This window comes from Orycteropus afer, unplaced genomic scaffold, assembly GCF_000298275.1.
Source record: "Orycteropus afer afer isolate SDZICR_OR568_19922 unplaced genomic scaffold, OryAfe1.0 scaffold00017, whole genome shotgun sequence".
Taxonomy (NCBI): domain Eukaryota; kingdom Metazoa; phylum Chordata; class Mammalia; order Tubulidentata; family Orycteropodidae; genus Orycteropus; species Orycteropus afer.
The window spans coordinates 1,617,993-1,639,675 of NW_006921604.1; the positions used below are offsets into that span (position 1 = coordinate 1,617,993).

General features: G+C 40.7%; 1 protein-coding gene across 1 annotated transcript; it reads right to left on the minus strand.

The window, feature by feature from the left end:
- Positions 1-443: 443 nt before the first annotated feature.
- On the minus strand, positions 444-16,225 carry SLC20A1 (solute carrier family 20 member 1). Its single transcript, XM_007959401.2, has 10 exons — positions 15,874-16,225; positions 15,593-15,730; positions 15,342-15,427; positions 8,618-8,714; positions 6,160-6,279; positions 3,970-4,236; positions 3,285-3,846; positions 2,241-2,426; positions 1,606-1,690; positions 444-605 (listed from the first exon to the last, which is right to left on the minus strand). Exons 1-10 carry the CDS (start codon positions 16,223-16,225, stop codon positions 444-446), a joined length of 2,055 nt encoding a protein of 684 aa, XP_007957592.1.
- Positions 16,226-21,683: the final 5,458 nt, after the last annotated feature.

A 21,683-nucleotide genomic window follows, 5' to 3' on the forward strand; every position in this document is an offset into this window, starting at 1 on the left:
TAATTTTGTGTTGTTAAATCCCTGTGCATGTTAGGGCAGAAGCTGGTGAAATCAATAAAGCAGACAGAGCACACACTCTCAAATGGCTCTGAATGGTTGTTGTCTCTGAAGATAACTTACGATTTTTCTTTTTTTTTAAACATTAAAACATAATGGAATTGAAGCCTGATACAAAATGTAGAGAAATATGTACAGGAATTCACAGCCCAGAAGGAAATGGGACTTCAATAGGAACCAGTGGAAACCTGGCTATTTTACATAGCTAATTTTGAGACAAGTCATATTTAGCACAAAAGCAATTATAGCACAAGTAACACTTCCCTCCCACAGCTCCCAAGCTTTAAAGACTAGTCAGTCTTCTATAACACTGCAGCCATTCTTTAAGGGAGCAGGAATGTGTAAAGTGGCCCCAAACACTGACACAAATCTTAATCCCAACAGCTTCACACTCTGAGGATGACATATTTGAAGACTGCCATGATAGCAGCACTAATCACTCCGGAGATGGGGACTGTGACAAACCAGGCCATGAAAATGTTGCGGAACAGTCGCCAGTCAACAGCCTTCTTAGATCGGAGCCAGCCAACGGATACAACAGAGCCCACCTACACAGAGAAAAAGATCAAGGAAAATGGTTCCTAAAGTGCCAATGATATTTTGGTAAACATGTGAAGTTATTTAAATAAGCAGCCCTGGACTACTGGGCAAGACTGATTCTATAAAAACTGGTTTATTACAGGTTAAGAAAATTACTCCTGAAAAGGTCAAGGCACTCTAACAATCCAAACATTAAATCTGTGCTAACTGGAGTAAAATGAGATATGAAAAAATAAACTTCCTTATTCCCTCCTGAGCTAGCTACTAGAATTTTGTATTAACTACATTGTTTGACAATAAATTATGTGAAATTATTTTAAATTTTAGGTTTTCCAAACATTAGTCTAGAGGGAAGCTGCTACTAGACTTCATAGCTGATCACCTGGAGAGATACTCTCACAGAAAAGAATGACCCATCAGGCTGGCTCCTAGCCTTGATGGACCCAACTTAAATTTCCTTAAGGAAGCCAGTTTCTTCCTTTTCCTATTATTATATGGTCATCAGGCAACCTCCAGTATTTCAATCTTGATAGGCTCTGAACATGCTTTCTGTAAATAAACTGCCTATCCAGAAGAGCTCAGATTTGCAAAGCCAAGGCTTCAGCCACCACAAACTGGTATCAATAACCCACAAAGCCAGAACTATAAAAAGCTGGCCAGTTTATTAGCACACAACCCAACTATTCTGAATGGCTTCCCAAAAAAGAGCACGTTAACAGTGCTAAGCAGAACTCACTTCAGAGATCCAAAAAATTACAAAGCAACTATAATGAGCCAAAAATCACAGCTAGCTCTATAGAATGGAAAGACTTTTATGCCATTTAGAATATAATTAACTGCTTAAGAATGGGTAAGACACACAAAAAAATGTACAATGTAAGCTTTTACATTCTTACAGGCACTTGTTCTAAACCTTCAGATTCTTCAAAATTCCAACTATCAAAGAAATGAAAATTTACATATTACTAGAACCATTTATCAGATACACCACATTTACTTTAGACTTACTTTACAATGTGTTGTACTGATGGGAAGGCCAATATTTGATGCAATTACCACAGTGAGGGCAGATGCCAATTCAATACTGAAGCCACTGCAGATACAAAACAATATCAGTGATTAATTTAGTTCGATCTTTTGATAAACTAGCTCTTCAAGTTAAAATTATCTTGCTTTTTGCTCTACTTGGTGACGAAACGTCTACTGACATCTTTATTTGTTCTAACCCCTGAAATCAAATTGGGCCATCCGATTACTCCTCTTTCCCCTCTCCTCTGTTTAACTGAGGTTTTAAGTTTCCTGGAAGCCCATCATTAAATCTGTCTGCATTTTTATTTTAAAGAATTTGGTAAACATCAGTTTTTGCTCCCAAGTAAAGACCAATAAAAGCCAAGTATTCACAGCTCTTCACTCTTTGCACACAAATCTTTCTTAGAAAAGTTATTTAGGTTTAGAAAAATTATTAGGTTGACTGACCATTGAAGCTGAAATCAAAATTATATTAAAGGGTCATACAGTTAGTAAAATTTAAAACCCTTCCTCAACAAACTTGCTTACTTCAACTAAAAAGTGATTTATGTGTTAGCACTATATAATATTACATCATCTGATTTATTACACTATGGTTTGCTTCAACAACTCACCTAGAGGGGGTGATTGGTGTCAGATCTTTTCCCATGGTCTGGATAACTCTCCTTCCCCAGACCCATAGGCCAATACAGATTCCAACACCACCATAGAGTAGCAGCCATATTGGTGTTGCTACTTTTGAAGAAACATCTCCTGTATTGTAAACCAGATACAAAGCAACCAGAGGACCAATGGCATTGCTGGGGGGAAAAAAAGGGCACAGATGGCTTTTCAGGCAGAACTAGGAAGATCCAATTTGCTAAACATACTAGAGTTGTTTAAAGCACACCTTTCAATCTTAGTTAGCAAGAAAATATTTTTTTCAAAAGAAATATATGGAACGCCAACATACACAACAGAAAAAAAAATGAGGTGCTTTGATGGAGGGGATGGCCATGTGTTAGGTTACCTCTCTCCTTCTACAGGGGGCCTAGAACAACTCTTGAGTTCCAGTGAACAGTTTATACATCACAGAACTAAGTAAGGCTAACAACATACAGAATCATTCTACAGGGTGGTTGTTTTAAATTTTCATCTTACACCCCACCATTTACTATAAAAAGAATTCGTTCAACTCTCCATAGACAAAGGTTTTTCTGTGAAAGATATGTTTGTCATCTACAGAAACAAAAACATTCTTTGTAACCTCTCTAAAGAATAAGATTTTTCTTTGTTATATTAAAGCTATTATCACAAGAAAAAAAAAAAAAAGACTTTATGTATTAGTTAAGTCAATAACTCCTATTACCTCATCCTATCCATACTATTCAACACCCCCTGGATGGTCCGAGTACCACTGCCACTGTGTTCTTCTGGCTTTATAAAAAGGATAACCAAAACCAAACACACTGCTGTCGAGTCGGATCCAACTCATAGCAACCTCTCCTTGGATTTCTGAGGCAGTGTCACTATGGAAGTAGACTGCCCAACCTTCCTTCTGAGGAGTGGCTGGTGGGTTTGAACCATCAACCTTCTGGTTACCAGTCAAATGCCTTTAGGCACTATGCCACCAGAGCTATGAGAAGGATAAGCATCGCCAAGATTCAATGTCTACTAACCTGACGTCATTGCCACCATGAGCAAATGACCCGAAGCAGGCCGTGAGGATCTGCAGGAATTGGAAGAGGAGAGACACTTCTGGTTTATCCTGGTCATACCACTCTTCATCTAGAGAGCCACTACTTCCTTTTCTGTCACCTAGACCCATCTCTCCCTTGACACTCATGTCTATCTCAGACACAGAGTGAATATCAGACACAGCATTGCAGTAACTGGTGTAACTATCCATGCGAATTCGCTTCTTGGTGTCTGCATTAGCCCATGTCAGTTTCTCCATTTCTTCACCTTTCTGTTCACCTTCTTTGGCACGGAATGAGTCCAGAGGCATGCCACAAATTGCCATAGTATAGGATGTATAGCTATTATTGCGTCTCAAGGGTTTGTCACCAGAATCTCCCATGCAGTCTCCCACCTTGGCAAGATGTAATTTATGAAGGAGCTCTTTGTACAAGCCAGAATCTTTATGCACGGTGTGATACTGATAGTGACCACTGGAGTTTATCTGGTTGCTGACTGCTTGATTGAACTGAACAAGGTTCCCATTAGGCAACTGCACTGCACCTACCCAAGGCCAAAAAGGTAACATTGAATACAAAGAACATCAAGACCAAAACACTAAGTTTCTTTACCACTACAGGTAACAAAATGAATCTACTCCCCCCAACTCAAGGAATTTCAACTCACCATTCATGGCACTGTCTATGCTAGTTTCCTGTTTCAGATCCACACTGGGAAGCCTCTCTCGTTCTGGAGCTTCCTCCAAGTCTCCAAGCTTGAATGAAACTGTCCTCTCTTCCACCACAGCTCGGAGGGGAACAGTGGCAGACCCTACATCAGAAACAGGACTCCTACTTTCAACATCAAGAGACAATTTTGTTTCTTCATGGTCTTCTTTCAAGCTGTTCTTTTTTTCCATCAAGGGACTTTCAGAAGGACTAGACTTTATTTCTCCTAAAAAAGAAGGGGTTTTTTGGTTTGGTTTTGACCACAGCAACTTTCTGCACAGCTCTCTTTCTTCCACCCCAAAATGTCTCACAATAAGAACAAAAATGTAAATTACAGTTAAAATTAAGAATAATTTCCCTCAATGTATTTGTTAACAATTCATTTTATATCTAGGAACACACTAGCAAAGGAGAACACCCCATGGCAAGAGTTGGTCAACCTTTCCTGCAAAGGGCCAAACGATAAATATTTTAGGTTTCAAGCTATCACATAAATTTGTACTTTTTTTTTCATTTTCACAATCCTATTGTTATGGATTGAATTAGGCTATTCAAAAAATGTGTTGTAAATCCTAACCCCAGTAACTATGAAATTTGCTACAATCCCATTTGGGAATGGGTTTTGTTAACAAACATGAATATGGCAAGTATTCGTGTAGAGTATGTCTTAAATCAATCTCTTTTGAGATAATAAATATTTGTTAAAGGTGTTATCTCTGTCATACCAGTATCAGATAACTACCGATCTCAGCTCCCTGCCAACCCACTCACTATTGGAAGATGGCTCAAGTATGGAGCTACCACATGATCAAAAATAGAGACCACACCTAGTTCATTTTTTTTAAAAGAAGGAAATCTCCAAATTTCAAGCCAAGAGTCCAATGGAAGCAACTTTAATTTCCATCTCTTTGTTTTCAGCAGCTTTCTAAATTCCATGTTCAAGAAGGAATATTTCCTGCCTATCGTATCAATGTTCAGTATATATTAACCTACTGTTTCAGATATTATAGTCAAGCATCTACCAAGACTCTCACAGTGAGGGAGAAAATGAGGTCAGAAAGTTTGGACTGCCTCGTTCCCACTAAGTGTTCAGCAAAGCTAGACTAGCAGAGCCTCTCCAAGGCCCTTTGGTTCAGCTGCAGTGACGCAGCACTCTTCCTAATACCACTGCAGTCTGTGCATCACTCTGCTTCTGAAGAACAAACTTTAAATCACTAACTTAGCATTTGCATAGAAGGGCAGAAAAAGAGTATGTCAACAGATCTCAGCCACTAAGGAAAGGAATGTAAGATTTAAATGAGAAAAATGACACTATCAGATTCTATTCAGTATCTAATTATACTATAAAACGTCAGAATCTACTCAGTTTTTAATTATACTATAAAATGTATAGCAAAGGCCTAAATGATTCCCTCACATGCCACTTAAAAATGTCTTACCTCTAGAATTTGTATTAACCTGAGTTATTAACCTCTGAGAACTAAATGTAAGATCAGATATTGTACTTAGCTTTGTATGTCTGTACTTGAAGTTATACACTAATACCTCCATACAAATAGCTGGGGCAAATACTTCTTTTATTGAAGTATTTTATATTTACCCCTTATTTTTCATTAAGGTGCAAGCTCTGGTGGCACAGTGCCTAACGCACTTGACTGCTAACCAAAAGGCTGGTGGTTCAAACCCACACTAGCCGCTTTTTGGAAAGAAGGTTGGGCAATCTACTCCCATACTAATATTGCCTTGGAAACCCAAGCAGGGGTCATTATGAGTCAGATCCGACTCGACAGCATTGAGTTTTGAGTTTTTCATTAAGGTATCTGCTTACTTTTCAATTTAAGGTAGGCTATAACTTCTCTATCTTGTCACAGCAACTGACTCAGATATACCAAGAAAACAGATTAAATGCCCAGTATGATTGACTCCATAGCAGTTGAGGTGTTTTTTTTTTTTTTTTGGTTATGGCCCTGCAACATAGGTCAAGTATCCTTACAGCCCAAGCCACAAAAAAATTATGCTTGGGGAACAAACCATATCCACTAAAAATTTCTTACACTGCCAGCTTACCCAAATAGTAGATTTTTATAGGTGATTTAACAGAAATAAGCACATTGTTAGTTATATTTTTCTGCTACATGTGGTTACTTACGTTCAATTTTTCTCTTCATCCTGGGACATACAAAGAACCAGACGATAAGGGCACAGAAAACTGCACATCCCACCGAGATGAGGATGGTACCCCACAGAGGAAGTTTGTCAAAGCCCAGCACTAGGAGATAAAATGGTGCATCTTGAAAACCCCAGGGCAACAGCCCCCTGCAATAATGTGCAAGCCCTCCTGGGGCTGAGGGGTTTCCCAAGCCAGCCCATCACCTTTTACAGCTAGCTGTTACTAGTTGTAGTTCTACAGGATTTACTATGCTAGCAGCTATACTTATCAGCTTCCATTTGTCAGAAAGTCCATCAGTTATCTTAAATCCACACTTAAAACACCTGCAAAACTGAGGTTTCCTAATGTACCTTCTCATTTCAGTTTCTTTTCTATATTTTCAAAGACACTAAGGATTACTGTACTCTTGAGTACTTGCAAACTAGTTATTCTACTCACTTGCCTCCTGAACTTAGCTGCCATACATTACATTTGCACAAAGGTTTAAATTAATGTTAAAAAATCAGAGTCAACTTTGTCAGGCTGATAAATTCTCTATGGAAAAGTTATCATATTCTTCCTACCAGCCTTCAGTCGAATCTTTTTAACAAGATTATCTCTTTGAAAGTATTGCCTAAGAAAACTGGAATGCTATCTACCAACAGGTAAGATTACCTTAAAGAGCTCTTTCACAAAAGAAAAAGTTTGGTGGTAAATTCATGAACTCAGATTTTAAAAGACTTGCTTACCGGTACTTTTCACATGGCTCAAAGATTGCTAATATTAGTCATTATCTCCTTGTCACTTTCATGCTAATAAACTCCTGTATCACTAGCTTGTACTAAAGACAGAATCAAAGCAATTACTAGCCATCCAATTTAGCCTAAAAGATTTGTAGTTCATCCAAGAACTTAGTTACCTGTGGTATTTTTGCTTTACTTTGCTTAAGAATTACTAATGAAATAGAAATTCTATTGTCCAATGAGTAATCTTCAAAAATTACGATAAATTGCAGTGCCTCCAAAAATTGAAAGTCTATGGACTGTTAGTCTTTTCATCTTAATTGCTTTCCATTTTTACTATGTAGATTAAGTCAGACAAACTGAACTGTACATGAAATTCAACCAATCTCTATCACAATGTAGACTTGCCTAATTTCCAAAAGTCAAAAAGGGGAAACAAGAGACTAGTTTTTCTGATAAATGATGCAAAAATACCCAAATTCTCATTTTTCAAAAATAATTTGTTTCTAATTACACAGTAAACATTGCTGCTGACACATAAACCGTAAGTGCTCTGAGTCTCATGGAAGACTTTTCTTGTTCATTGTGAAGAACATAATTTTAAACACAATTTTCCTTCATATGCACCATTTAGAATAAGGATTCTGGTATACACTAATAAGAGATCAATTGTCTCATAAAGTAGTTCATTTTCTTTCTGGAGTATTCTAAGAATAAAGGAGAAGTTAAAATTACTTAGCTAATTCCATTTTTGCTCAGTGACATTACTTAAGATGTGGCTGAAGAAGCAAGTCACAACCCATTAGTCAGAAATAAAATCAATTTAGTGAGCCACAAACAGCATTTTAAAAAAACCATTTGAAAATATGAGTGCATCGCACATAGATTCATAACACTATTCCATTTATCTAGCTAGGTCTGTACATACATATATATGTAATGCATGTGTGCCCTGAGCAGCAACGTATTTCTTCCAATGGATTAGTCAAATGATTGAAAGCCAATGACCATCAGTGTCATATAATCCTAGAGAGCAAAGCTGGTCAAGGCATGTATTCCGTCCTACCTGACAAGGTTATCAATCTTTTATAGTTATTATACATATATAGCTGTGATTTAGTCCATGCTTTGCCTTAGCTCCAACATAAAAATAAACATTTCGAACTTTATATTCTCACAAATTATTTTTCCTCTTAGCTGCATGAATTCTTCTTCCAAGTGCACTTAGACCAGTTGTTAAACATGCCAACTCTTCTCATTCAAGCAGATTCGGGGGGAGTAAATTTAGTACTTAAAAACAGAATAGTTCCACTTGGGAGAGAAAAATGAGAATATCCAGCAAACCAGTCCTAAATGACTGATTGTTGAAGACCAAATTTAACTAATAACTCTTCAATAGTCGAGGTCAATATCAATTCCAGCATTTTTAGCATAGATGGGAGAAAGAGAAGGAGAAGATCATATTATCGGTGGATCCTGTGAAGACTAAAGAGGAAAGGTCTGTAGTGACTTAGAATCTGAGCAGGTCTCTTTGGTTGAAAAACTATCTAGGTTAACTCAGCATACACTAGCCTGCAGCCTTCTGAAATGGGTGCAGGCCAGCCACCTTCTAGGAGATTTCAGCCCTGTAAAGCAAAAAGGGGTAAATTGGGCATTTAATGCAAGTTTTGTAAACAACTTGAAATTCACATTTAAATATTTTTATATGAACTTACAAGGTGCTCCAGTATACATGATGGAAAAGAGGTTTATTCCAACTGTGCAGGCATAGAAAACTGGCAAAGCTCTCAAACCATTAGGAACTGGATCTGCCTGTAAAATATCATTAAGACCAATACATTAACAGCTGTAAAAATTAATCTATTTCCACAAAACCTTGTAACAGAGCAGGTTTAGGAATTACAGTACCAGTGTTATCTCCATAATCGTTTCCAAGGGCAAAAGGATTTTTTCCTCATCTGTTCCCCGAAGTCTACCTACCAAAGCTGATTCCATCTTATACCTGAGTTAAAGTTTACATAATTGTGTTTGCCCTCTAGTACATCACATTTTTCTTTTTCTGGCTATTTTAATAATAAAACCACCTACCTATAACAGTGATTAATAACATCCTGAATAATCAGTTTTTCAACACCCACATTCTTATAGCACTTGAAGTCTGGATTTAATCTCAAAACTCTCCTTACAAAGTCTGAGCACATATCTCAAGATGCACTAAGTGTAACAAAAGTCAAAATACAGACCACGAAGCATTAAGACATTCCTATCTAACTTTGTATCTTCAAAGATTTCTTAAAAATAAAACATGTAGAATGTAACTGCTTCATATACAAATATACCGTAATATCTTACCAAAGTGCTAAGATAAAAATCAATCATGCACTAGTCCATCCACTCATTCAACTGACTATATGTGCATCAAACACTATTCTAGGCACTAATATACAGGGGTAAATGAGACAAAGTTCCTGCCTCACAGAACATTCATATTCAAGGATGAAATGTTAAGTACTACAAGCATTATTTAAAAAAAGAAGAAAGAAGGCTAAAGGGGCATTGATGGAAGAAGGGGCACATGTCAGTTCCGAGAGGTGAGGGAATGAACGTGGCCTGAATAGAAGACAAGAATGTAGTCACCTAGCTAATTATTCCAGACAGTGGTGTTCACAAATACAAAGGCCCTGAAATAAAAAAAACTTTAAGGAGGCCTGTATAACTGGAAATTAAGAGTTCCACTTACAATGACTGTGTATTAATTCCACAGGAAAAGAAAACACTTAAAAAGAATGGAAACACAAAAATAAATAAATAAACAGGGAGCCTCAATTTTAAAGATGATAGCCTAAAGGTTTAATCTTGAACACAGTTCCAATGGAAATCTTCGGGGGAAGAGACAAAATACAAAGACCCTAAAGTCATTCTAAAGCTTCTGATAAGAATAATCAATACAGTGGGCACAATGAGGTAGTTGCTTAAAAATCAATGAAATGGAAAATCTCAGCCATAAACTCATTTCGTGTAGTAAGGGTGCCATTCCAAATTAATGGGCCTCCTTGAATAAAACCACCGCAAATGTTAACTTCTCCACCCACTGTCAAAACAGACCCAAGAATAGATGACAGAATCAAGGAACTGTTAAGCACATCTCAATAACAGACCAGCATTAGTCACACTACGGAGTTCTGGTGGCATAGTGGCTAAAGCATTCAGCTAGTAACCAAAGGGTCAACGGTTCGACCCCACCAGCAGCTCCACAGGAAAAAGATGAGGCAATCTGTTTCTGTAAAAATTTACAGCCTCGGAAACTCTGAGGCAGTTCTACTCTGTCCTAAAGGGTCGCTATGACTCAAAATGGACACAAAAGCAGTGGGCTGGTGCTGGGTTGGTTTTTATAGTTGTTGTTAGTCACACTGAGGGCCATCAGTAAGGTTATGAACTTGAGGTATATATGCGTTTTTCTTCTAAGGACTATCACCCACAGCTTTAAAAAAATTTCCCAAGAGACCTAAACTAAAACCCATCACCACTGAATCAATTTTGAAGCACTGCAATGGTACAGAACAGAGTAAACTGCCTTATAGGGTTTCCAAACCTGAAATCTCTACGGAAGCAGAGTGCTACATCCTCCTCCCATGGAAACACTGGTGGATTCAAACCACCAACCTTATGGTTGTCAGCCAAGCACTTAACCACTGTGACACCAGGGCTCCTCCCAAGAGACCTAAGAGCCCCCATCCCCAAAAAGAGCTAAACCCATAAGGGATCTATATACATGATGCGTGGACTTCTCTTAACAAATTTCAATGACTATTTGGTAATACTGTATCTATAAACCAAACTGTCATTTCTCAGAGTTGAGAGGAAGTAGCTATACAGGCCCAATAGTTTTAGTTTTTTTGCTTTTTTTTTTTTGTATCGCCCAATTAAGTATTCCCTGAACCAGTAATAAACTGCTTGAGGAAATGACACCATTACTAATAGATAATTAAATAAATGCTCATTTAAAAAAAAAAAAAAAACCAAAAAAACAACATGGTCATATAGTTCCTAAGACTCTAGAGCAAGGTTTTAACATGACAAAGGCTCTCTCCTTTCTCCTTCCAACCACTTCAAAGAGCTAACAGTTTCGATAAAATTATCACTATATGACCCACCTTACACACACTCAAAACTTTGCCTGGGAATAACACACTCATTCTATCAACATGGTTAAGTTCCAATAACCACATCATCATACAAAAATGGAACTAAATCATTACATAACTGCTAAATTACATCTTTATGTAATTGCCAAACCAAAGAATCATGGCCCAACCAAGTTGACACATAACCTTAGCCATCATAGCCAGCTTAATTCTCACCTCACACCTCTGCATTCATTACTTCAACATGTCACTAATGCACAAAAGTTTTCTGTCTTAATGCAAAATATTGTAAACAAGATAGTTATTATGTGAGAAATAGGTCTATATACCTCATCATCCATTTATGTGGTCTGAGAAAGATGGTTTTTATACTCCCCACTTTCATTTTTACATACTGGATACTCCAGTAAGTTTCTGTTTAAAGAAAAAAGGTCTGCTACTTTTAAAAGCTGTTCCAGACGTAAAAGACCTGTTTTCTTTGCCCTTACAAAATCTTTTTATTTTTGCAGTGTTCCTTCCTCTCTCCTTCCCCACTTAGTACCCAACAGAGAACGTTTCCTTCCATATATAAACTTTTCCTTGACTTCTTACAATAATGAGTATTTGTCATTCTGTGATTGACTTATTTCATTCAGCATGAAGTCCTCCAAATCCATCCAAGTTATGTGGTGTTTTGCAGATTCTACATTATTCTTTAGTGTTACACAGTACTCCACTGTGTGTATGTACCATAGTTTGCTTATCCATTCTGTTCATGGGCACCTAAGTTGTTTTCATCTTTTTGCTATTGTAAATAGTGCTGCAATGAACATGGCTGTGCATGTGTCTGTTCTTGTCCTGGCTCCCACTTCTTTAGGATATATACCTAGTAATGGGATTGCTGGGTCAAATGGTATTTCTAATTCCAGCTTTTTAAGGAATTGCCACACTGCTTTCCACAGTGGTTGTATCATTTTACAGTCCCACCAGCAGTGTATGAGAGTCCCAAATCTTTCCACATCCTCACGAGCATTTATATTCTGTCTTGCTGAATTTTTCTGTTAGTGATGGGGCAAGATAGTATTTCATTGCTTTGATTTGCAGCTCTCTAATGGTGGCATAGGAGCTCTGGTAGCATAGTGCCTAAGGCACTTGACTGCTAACCAGAAGGCTGGTGGTTCAAACCTACTAGCCACTCCTCAGAAGGAAGACTGGGCAATCCTACTTCCGTAGTGATACTGCCTTGGCAACCCAAGGAGGGGTCGCTATGAGTCAGGGCTGACTCCATGGCACATAACAACAACAATGGTGGCATAGTGCCTAAAGCATTTTTGACTGCTAACCAAAAGGCTGGTGGTTCAAACCCACCAGCCATTCTGCAGAAGGAAGACTGTCAATCTACTTCTGTAAAAATCTACTGCCTCAGAAACCCTAAGGAGGTCACTGTGAGTCAGAATTGACTTGATGGCAATGACCTGGGTTTTTTTTTTTTTAAATGGCCAATGATCGTGAATATTTCTTAAATGTGTTTGTTGGCCACCTGAATGTCCTCTTCGGTGAAGTGTCTTCTGCCCATTTTTCAATTGGTTTGGGTTTGTCTTTTTATTTTTGATTTATTGGTGTTTTCTATAAATTTTAGAGGTAGTCTCATGTCAGATACGTTGCTGCTGAATGCTTTCCCCCAGTCTGTAGGTTCTCTTTTTACTCTTTTGGAAAAGTCTTTGGAAGCACCAAAAAGTTTACTCTTTAGAAGGTCCCATTCATCTAGTTTTATCTTCTGCTATTTGTGCATTTTGGGTTACAAAGACCTGTTTCCTTAACTAGAACTTGATACTCAAAAGGAATACTTTCCCCTTCCCCTATTCCTTAACACAATTACTTCACTTTTACTGTACTTTTTCCTAATAAATAACCTAGTGTATTTGAACAGAGACATTCAGAAAACAAATTTTTCAAAAAGCAACTTTAATTTCTAAAATACAATCTTAAGAGTTGGGAAGTATCTTAATGGTTAAATATTCAGATTTTGTCAGATGAAACACTAAAAGCTTACTGCTCTAAGGCTTTTTTCCTAGTGATTTAAAAACCTACTGGTAGCCAGAAATACTCACTCATCACCTAAAAACTCCTCATCCATTAGTGAGGGACTGGTATACACTGAAGAGGGGATGGGGACTGGGGTGAGGGGTGTTGAAGATCCTCAAAGTCAGTATTATCTTAAACAGTATCTCATTTGCCCTTGACCATGCTTATCCCTCATACCCATATAAGGAATACAAAGTTAAGAAATATATTAATTTAGCTAACTTAACAGGAGCTCTGATGGTGTAGCGGGTTAAGGCATTTGACTCCTAAGCAAAAGGTCAGTGATTCAAACCCACCAGCCACTCCATGGAAGATGAGACAGTCTGCTTCCGTAAAGATTCTTAGCCTTGGAAACCTAACGGGGTTTGTTTTTCCTTTGTTTCAATCTAACTCAAGCTCTCAATAACTGGAAATGGATCCCACAACTGAGAGGTTCTGCGCACCTGAAAAATCCTTCTACACCCCCCACCACATCCTCCACCCTGCCCCAGGAAAGAAAACAAGTTTGTTTTGTAGAGGGAAGACACATGAAGCCTCTCAACAAGCATTAAGAATCTGTTTCCCAATAATCAACAAAGTCAATGAAAATCCTTATAAAACAGGCATCCATATAGGATATTATTAATATTCTCGGTTCTCTGGTATGTAGAGGGCTTTATGGGTCTAGCAAAAACAGAAATCTGATCCATGACTATAGATAAACTTCAGTTACAAGCACCATATTATCATATGCTACAGCTGAGTGGGAGTATTTCTGGTGGGAAAGTAGGTGCTAGTAATACCTGCTTGCTAAATAAAAACAGTATGGAACTGATGGCATAGTGGTTAAGTGCTTGGCTGTTAATCAAAAAGTCAGCAGTTTGGACCCACCAACCGCTCCCTGGGAAAAAGATGTGGCAATGTGCTTCTGTAAAGATTACAGCCTTGGAAACCCCATGGGGCAGTTCTAATGTCCCATAGTGTCAATGTAAATCAAAATTAACTCAGTGGCAACGGGTTTCAGTGGGTTTGGTTTGGATGTTTTAGTAGAAGCCCTCAGCTGCTACCAAAAGGTCAGTGGTTCAAAGCCACCAGCCACTCTGCAGGAGAAAGATGTGTCAGTCTGCTTCCATAAAACAAAGTACAGCCTTGGAAATTCTAGAGGGCTGCAATTCTACTCTATCTTATAGGGTCACTATGAGTCAGAATCAACTTGATGGCAATGGGCTTGTTATAGATGTTCAAGTCATTAAAAGTTGCTGTATTTGCCAGATTCAGATTATGAGAAAGTGCTTACCATCACTTTTCTAGTCAAAGAGTTTCTAGAGGAGTGATATAAATCCTTCCCTAGAGAAGCTTAAAACTAGACCAGACAAGTAGATCTCAATACGTTCTTACCTCTTGGGATTAACCTATCTATCTCCATTCACTCAGATTTCTACAGTTTAGGAACATTTTAAAAAACTTACAATGGACTAGTTAAGAACCATTTACCTCAGAAAAAGGGCAACTTTGTTTCCTGAGAAAAATGCATTTTATTCTTACTGTTAACTCAGTTCCATGCCAACAAAATCCCTTGTTGTCTGCATTTTTTTTTTTTCCAGCATCAGACTTCCTGATAAAAGAAATGTGATCAGGTCCATCAAAAGGACAGGAAATAAAATGGCTGCCCAGATTGGGAAAGGGGGGACAAAAAAAGAGAAGAAACCCAACTACCTTTTCTATTTTACTTATTCTGAAAAATTAGAGTTGAGTTACCATGTGTGGTAAAGTCCTCATCTAGAAGCTTATAATCTGGTTATAATAATTAGCACTGTAGAAAGAACTATGTAGGGACTCAAACTACTCCCATTTAACTGGCAGCTCAGAAAAAGCCCCAAGGAATATTGTGACTTGTTGAACCTCAAACTTACAGTTCAAATTGGTCTGAATATAATATTGCCTTGGATAAAGTAGTAATCAGCCACAGCTAAACAAAATCATTTTAAATAAATTCCCTTATTTTTCTACTCTGGTCTTTCCTATTTCTTGGCACATCTTAGTATTCATTCAATTTTTCCTTCCTGGGTATTAAAAACTTGTTTTCAGAGAACATAACATACAAAAAGTATACTCTATGTGTGCATGTATATATACACATGTTTGTGTGTATTTGTATTAACTCTTCCAAGGCCACACACCAATAACATTTGCAAGAGTTTGAACGTAACTGTGACCCATTAAAGGTCACGCTATGAAGGAGAAAGCTTACCTTACGCAGGATGAATGCACGGACAAGGAAGAATAAGATTCCAGACATAACACCAGAAAGCAGTGGAGAAACAAACCAAGACATCACTGAAATAGAATGTATTGAGAAAAAATGTCATTTACTGCAAATACAGAAGCAAATCACTTCAATGTTTCATTTTCAAAACTGTCCTTCCATTTTACATCACCTCCCATACAAACATGGTAACATACGACAAACAAAATTAAGAAGCCATTTAGAGGTAAACATACCAATTTTTATAAGTTCAGACCACTTGACACCCTCCTGACTCGCAACGAGGGAGAAACCAATGGTCGCACCAACAATACAATGGGTACCAGAAATGGGAAGCTTCAAAAACGAAGCCACTAGTTGCCACACAGCAGAACCTGAAACACAGTCAAGTTTTATTAAACAGCAAAATTCCATCATGTGAACAGAAAATTCAGGAACAAATAATTTGTAAGGTGGAGCACAAGATATGAGCCACCCACCATGCAAATTTGCTCACTCATCACTAAAAGGTACTTACCAAACATTGCACTGACTGAGCCAGCCATCAGTAACTGTTGGGTCGAGCTGTACATCTCCACATCAATCAGGCCCTTCCGGATCGTTTCACTCACTTTGGCTCCCAGTAAGACAGAGCCCACGGTTTCAAAGATGCTAGCTAGGATGCAGGCTTGCTTCAGCGTCACTACACCTGAGCCCACAGCTGTACCAAACGAATTTGCTACATCATTGGCTCCCACAGAAAAAGCCAAGACGAACGCAATAATGAAGCCCAGTGTAAGCATCCATAGGTAGTCCACCAACGGACCAGAAGCGGCAGAGGCAGCAGCAATAGTACTGGTAATGAGTGTGGTGGCCACGGTAGATGCCATTCTCGGAAGTAGTGGTTTTAATACGAGAATTACTGCGCGGCTGTTAATATGTGTAAACAGAAGATGAGGTATCAAAATACTGTAATAAATAATAATATATTATATAAAATTAAATACTGTAAACTACGGCACAGAAACCGAGCTGGGGAGTTACTGCTATACGCTGTGCAGGGGCATCTGTTGTCTGTGGGTTCTTTGGCTCTGGAAGGCTAAAAGCACGGAGCGGAATTCCATGGCCGAGAAAAGCAAGGACGTAAGTTCATCCTGTGGGCGAGAAGAAAATAACAATAGCGCCGCGCCACCCCGGGGCCAGTCTGGCACTTCCTCCCGCCCCGGGGCCGAAGACCTGGCTGCGTCCACAGCGCACCACATAAGCGGCGCCACGCGAGGTAGCAGAGCACGTGGCGCTGGGCGCCTCCCGGCCAGCGCGCGTCCAACCCTAACCCCCGCGCCGCCGGCCCGCGCGCGCCCTCTTCGCGAAAACCGGAAAAGGGCTGTTCCCGCGCGCGCCGCCTAAGGACCGCCAAAAAGGCCCGCGGGCGGAAGGAGAGATACGGGAAAGCGGCTGAAGCAGCGACTCCCGAAGCGCGCCGCGCGGGGAGCGGGAAGCGACAGGCTGCTCACAATGGCCGGCTTGGCCGCGACGCCCGCGCCCTGCCACGGTAAAATGAAAGAGCTTTTCCAAAGTGGCACCACCACTCACCAGAGAAAACGAGAAACTGAGCGAGATTTGGAAGAGTACAGGCTGCGGCAGCAGGCTGGAGCCACGCACGCACTCGGTCGGCGAAAAGACGGCCCGGAGCGGCTGGCACCGAGGAAGACTAGGCAGGAATAGCCACCTATCCGGGAAGTAGCGGCTGTCGCCTCAGCGGCCGAGAGAAGATAGCACGCAGAGCGCGCCGGCAGCCATCCCTCTGGCGACGTACGCCGCTAGCTGCTTCTTATAGCCGGCGCCGCAACCCGCGTGACCCGCCGCGCCTCGCGCCGGTTCTGAAGCCCCGCCCTCTGGATGACGCAACACCCGCCGGTCCGGCGGGCAACGCCGGGTGAGCTGGATGGTTGCGCTCATTGACTGGGCCCGGGGGGCTGGCTACGCCCCAGGGCAGGAGCTGCCCACGTGGGTATGGCCAGCCCCCGCCCTGCTGCCTAGTATCCTGGTTTCTTGAACGTTGTATACTGCTGGCTGGTTACCGGCGGAGATCCAAGATCCAGGGGTCCCTTGTCCTGTCCCTGAAGGTCGCCATGTAGGGAGGGTTACAGAGGCTACGACCAAGGTCGTTCGTTGCTCCTCTCCCACAAACCTAACGGGCTCAGTTTTGCAGTCAGTATTCGCTGCGCTTCAAGACGCACTTTGAGCTCACTTGTGACCTGCTGCATCTGGAGCCACACCTGGCTGACTTCCCTCCTGTCCGCCCGGTGACGCTGCAGGGAAGCTTGCTGCCCTGCGGCTCCGGATCCAGTCCAGGCACGTTGTCGCACCTGTGACTTGCCTTTGGCTGGACAGGCACTGTCCTGCGTCTGGGGGAGGGCTCACGTGGTTTCTTTGCTCCCGCAGTCATGCACTTGGGTGAAAACAGACTGAAGAGTCACGGGAACGGGTTGTCTCTCCAGATATGGCGCAAAGCCCCAAGTGGTTGTGGGTCATTAATTTACCACTGGCAGGCTTGTGTTTTCTAAGCGGCGACTGGGGGAGGGGGGTGCAGAGACACTGCTTCCGATTCAAATTCTGACTTTCCTGCTTGCTGCAGTGTGTCACCTTGAGCAAGTCCCAAATCTCTCTTATCCTGCATTCTCACGAATGTAAAATGTTGCTGTAACTACCTTTTGTTGGAAATTGAATGAATTGACGTGTGTGAATGTTACTGAACTTGGTAGGTTTTCAATTATGCTCATTTCCATTAATATGCTTGTTTTAGAATGTAGAAAAAAGATGCAAAGGGATGTTTGCATTTTGAGGCAAAGATTGATTTCCAGAAACAACAACATATGATACACAGTGTACTTTTAAGATTAATAAGATTTGTTCTGAACGTTTAGGGACATTTCATTATATGGTTTAAGATCAAGATGAACCAACAATGCCGGGGAGGAGGAGAGTTAAGGTGGTCTCTTTCAGGATTCTGTTCTTAGATGCTGTGGAGTCGATTTTCCACTTATAGCGACCCCATGTGACAAGAGTACAACTCCATAGGACTTTCTGGTCTGTTTACAAGAACAGGTCACCAGTTCTTTCTCGCCAGAGCCGCTGAATGGCTTGGAACTGCCAGTCTGGCCGTTAATAACCAAGTTCTTAATTTCTGTGCCACTAGCATTACCTGGGGGTTGTAATGAGACTGAAAAATACCATACTGTAAGATAGCACTAGCTAGTAGCATTGCCCTGAGTAGCAGAAACAAACATATTGTAAATGGTTGCTATGTCTGTGTCAACCCAAGTATCCTCTTACCTACCTAGAACAGTATCCTCTGACCTACCTGGAACATTTGGTGGAGTTACACTAAAACTTTGTGAAGTTCTAGGTCCCAAGGTCAAGTCTGAAAAAGAAAGTACGTGTTTGGGAGCACTGACTCTGCAGTCTAATTTAGATGTCATTCTGGCATCTTAAAATGGACTACTCCCTCCACCTTCACCTCATTAAAAGGTTATCAAGAACTTGAATAAAAGGAGTGATGTGTTAAAGGTCTTTAATGTTCTACCATTTCAAACAATAATTCTAAAAGTAAGCAAATTGCCTAGAACTTTTCCCCAATCCCATGTGCCAGTATGTGTCTTTTTCAATCTGTATGTAAATACATTTTTGTCAGCCTGTGGTATTAGCTCTTTGGAAAGTGGTTGGGAGGTGGGGGAGGGAGAAGCCACGGGAGGCATCAGGGTGTGAGAGTAGAGGCCCCTTGAGGTGGGTTTGCAGGGAGTGGGAAAGCACTAGGGTAGAGATGCAAAGAATTTTTTGCCTTGCAAATCAATTCTGTCAACAAGCTCAAGCTCTAGAATGGTGTTGTCCTTCCTCCTCAGAGCTATGCTCAGAGTATCTCTGCTAACCATGCTATAAAGAGAAAGTGAGAGATTAGGGTAGGTCCTTATTTCCTCACCTCAGGAGAAAGAATCAGTGACCATGAACCTTGGAGACCTGGACTTGTCTTGATGGGGCTTCTTCATCCTCCCATTGGGGAGGAGAGATAGGGCTGTGCCTGTGGAGAAAAGTTATGGTGACCTGAAAATAAACAGAAAAAGTAGGTATGAGGCTGCCGATTCATACACAAATGGCACTGCTTCTGACCTTACTGCTAAACACTGCGGGAAAACCAAACTAACTTTCTGCCATGGAGTTGATGCAGACTCATAGCGAGCCTAAAAGACAGTGTAGAAGTGCCTCACAGGGTTTCCAAGGCTGTAAATCTTTACGGAAGCAGACTGCCTCGCGGCTGGTGGGTTTGAACCAACAAGCTTTTTTGCTTAATAACTGAATGCTTTAACCACTGCACCACTAGAGCTCCTTAATACTGGGAGAAGTTGGTTGAAATCATAATGATAATACTATTCTGTTAAAATCAAGGCATTGGAATTAAAAAATGGGCAGAAGACATGAATAGACACTTCACCAAAGAGGATATTCTGGTGGTCAACAAACATGAAGAAATAAATGCTCACAACCATTGCCATTGTTGCTGTTGTTGTTATGTGCCTTCAAGTCGAACCCAACCCATAGCGACCCCTCCATGGGTTTCCGAGGCAGTATCACTACGGAAGTAGATTGCCCCATGTTCCTTCCGAGGAGTGGCTGGTGGATCTGAACTGCCAGCCTTCTGGTTAGCAGTCAAGTGCTTTAGGCATAACGATGAGATACCATCTTGCCCCAGCCCTAATAGCAAAGTTCAACAAGACAGAAAATAGCAAATGCTGGCGAGGATGCAGAGAGATTGGGACTCTCGTACACTGCTAGTGGACTGTAAAATGGTATTTACAGTGGAAAACCACCGTGGAAAGCAGTATGGCAATTCCTTAAAAAGTTGGAATTAGAAATACTATTTGACCCGGCAATTCCATTACTAGGTATATATCCTAAAGAAGTGAGAGCCAGGACAAGAACAGATATATGCACACCCATGTTCATCACAGCTCTATTTCCAGTAGTCAAAAGACGGACACAACCTAGGTGTCCATCAACTGAAAAATGGATAACCAAACTATGGTACATACACACAATGGAATACTCTGCAATCCTAAAGAATAATGAAGAATCTACAAAACACTGCATAACATGGATGAACTTAGAGGACATTATGCTGAGTGAAATAAGTCAATCACAGAAGTACAAATATTGTATTAGTCCATTATTGTAAAAAGTCAAGGAAAGGTTTATATATGGAAGGAAATTTCTTTGTTGGTTACCAGCGGTGGGAGGGGAGGGGAGGGAACACTGTTAGATAGGTAGAGACAAGTATTGATTTGGGTAAAGAGAAGGGCATTATACCAAATGTGAGTGATCAACATGGTGGCATTGGGTAAGAGGAAGGCATAGAGAGGAGGTTACATGGGAGGTACAGACAACAAAGATGAACCCTTTTGTACATACAGTACTATGTTGTCAGTGAGAGCAAACATTGGTATACGGGTGGATAGATGGGTGGACAGGCTGAACTATTAGGTATGTCTATGCAGGGGGAAGTGTGCCCAAGACCATGTATAGGGTTGGCAGACAATGATTCTACAAGTGTATTTGTATGTTCTGTAAGAATTTCCAGGTGTATAGTAGAGCTGACAAGGGACAAGGTTGTAGTCACTCCTTGGGCCAGCTACCCCTAGGGAATGAGTAGTTGAACTTGTGGGCTCGGTACCACAGTCACAGGGAACATCAAGCTCAATTGGCATAACACACTACACAAAACATTGTTCCACCTCCTACTTTGACAAGTAGCAACTGGGATCTTAAAATCTTGCAAACCACCAACTAGATGCAATGATGGGTCTCTCCTCGTCTAGAGCAAAGAAGAATGAAGAAAACCAAAGATCCATGGAAACAATTAATCCAAGCAATTGGTACATGTGATCCTCAGCCTATATGACTATGAGGCCAGAAGAACTAGATGGTGCCTGGCTACCACTGTCAACCTCTCAGAGGAGGAGGGATCTCTGTAGGAGATCCTGGATAGAGTGGGAGAACAATGTGGAACAAAAAGTCATTTGGGGAAAAAAAAAATGGGGGGACCAGGTTTGCTGGTCTGATAGAGCCTGATGGAACCACTGAGACTATGGCCCCTTGCTGTCCTTCAGGTGTGGAAATGAACCCATGCCTGTAGCTTCCAGCCAAACAAAAGACGTGCAAATGAAGTGAACATTTACACCAAGTAGATACACTCCTTGAATAGAACAACCATGGGAGAATAGAAGGGCTGTGTATGTACAGGGAGACAGCTCAGGGAGCAGGAGTGCATGGAGGGAAGGACACAGGAAAGAGGTA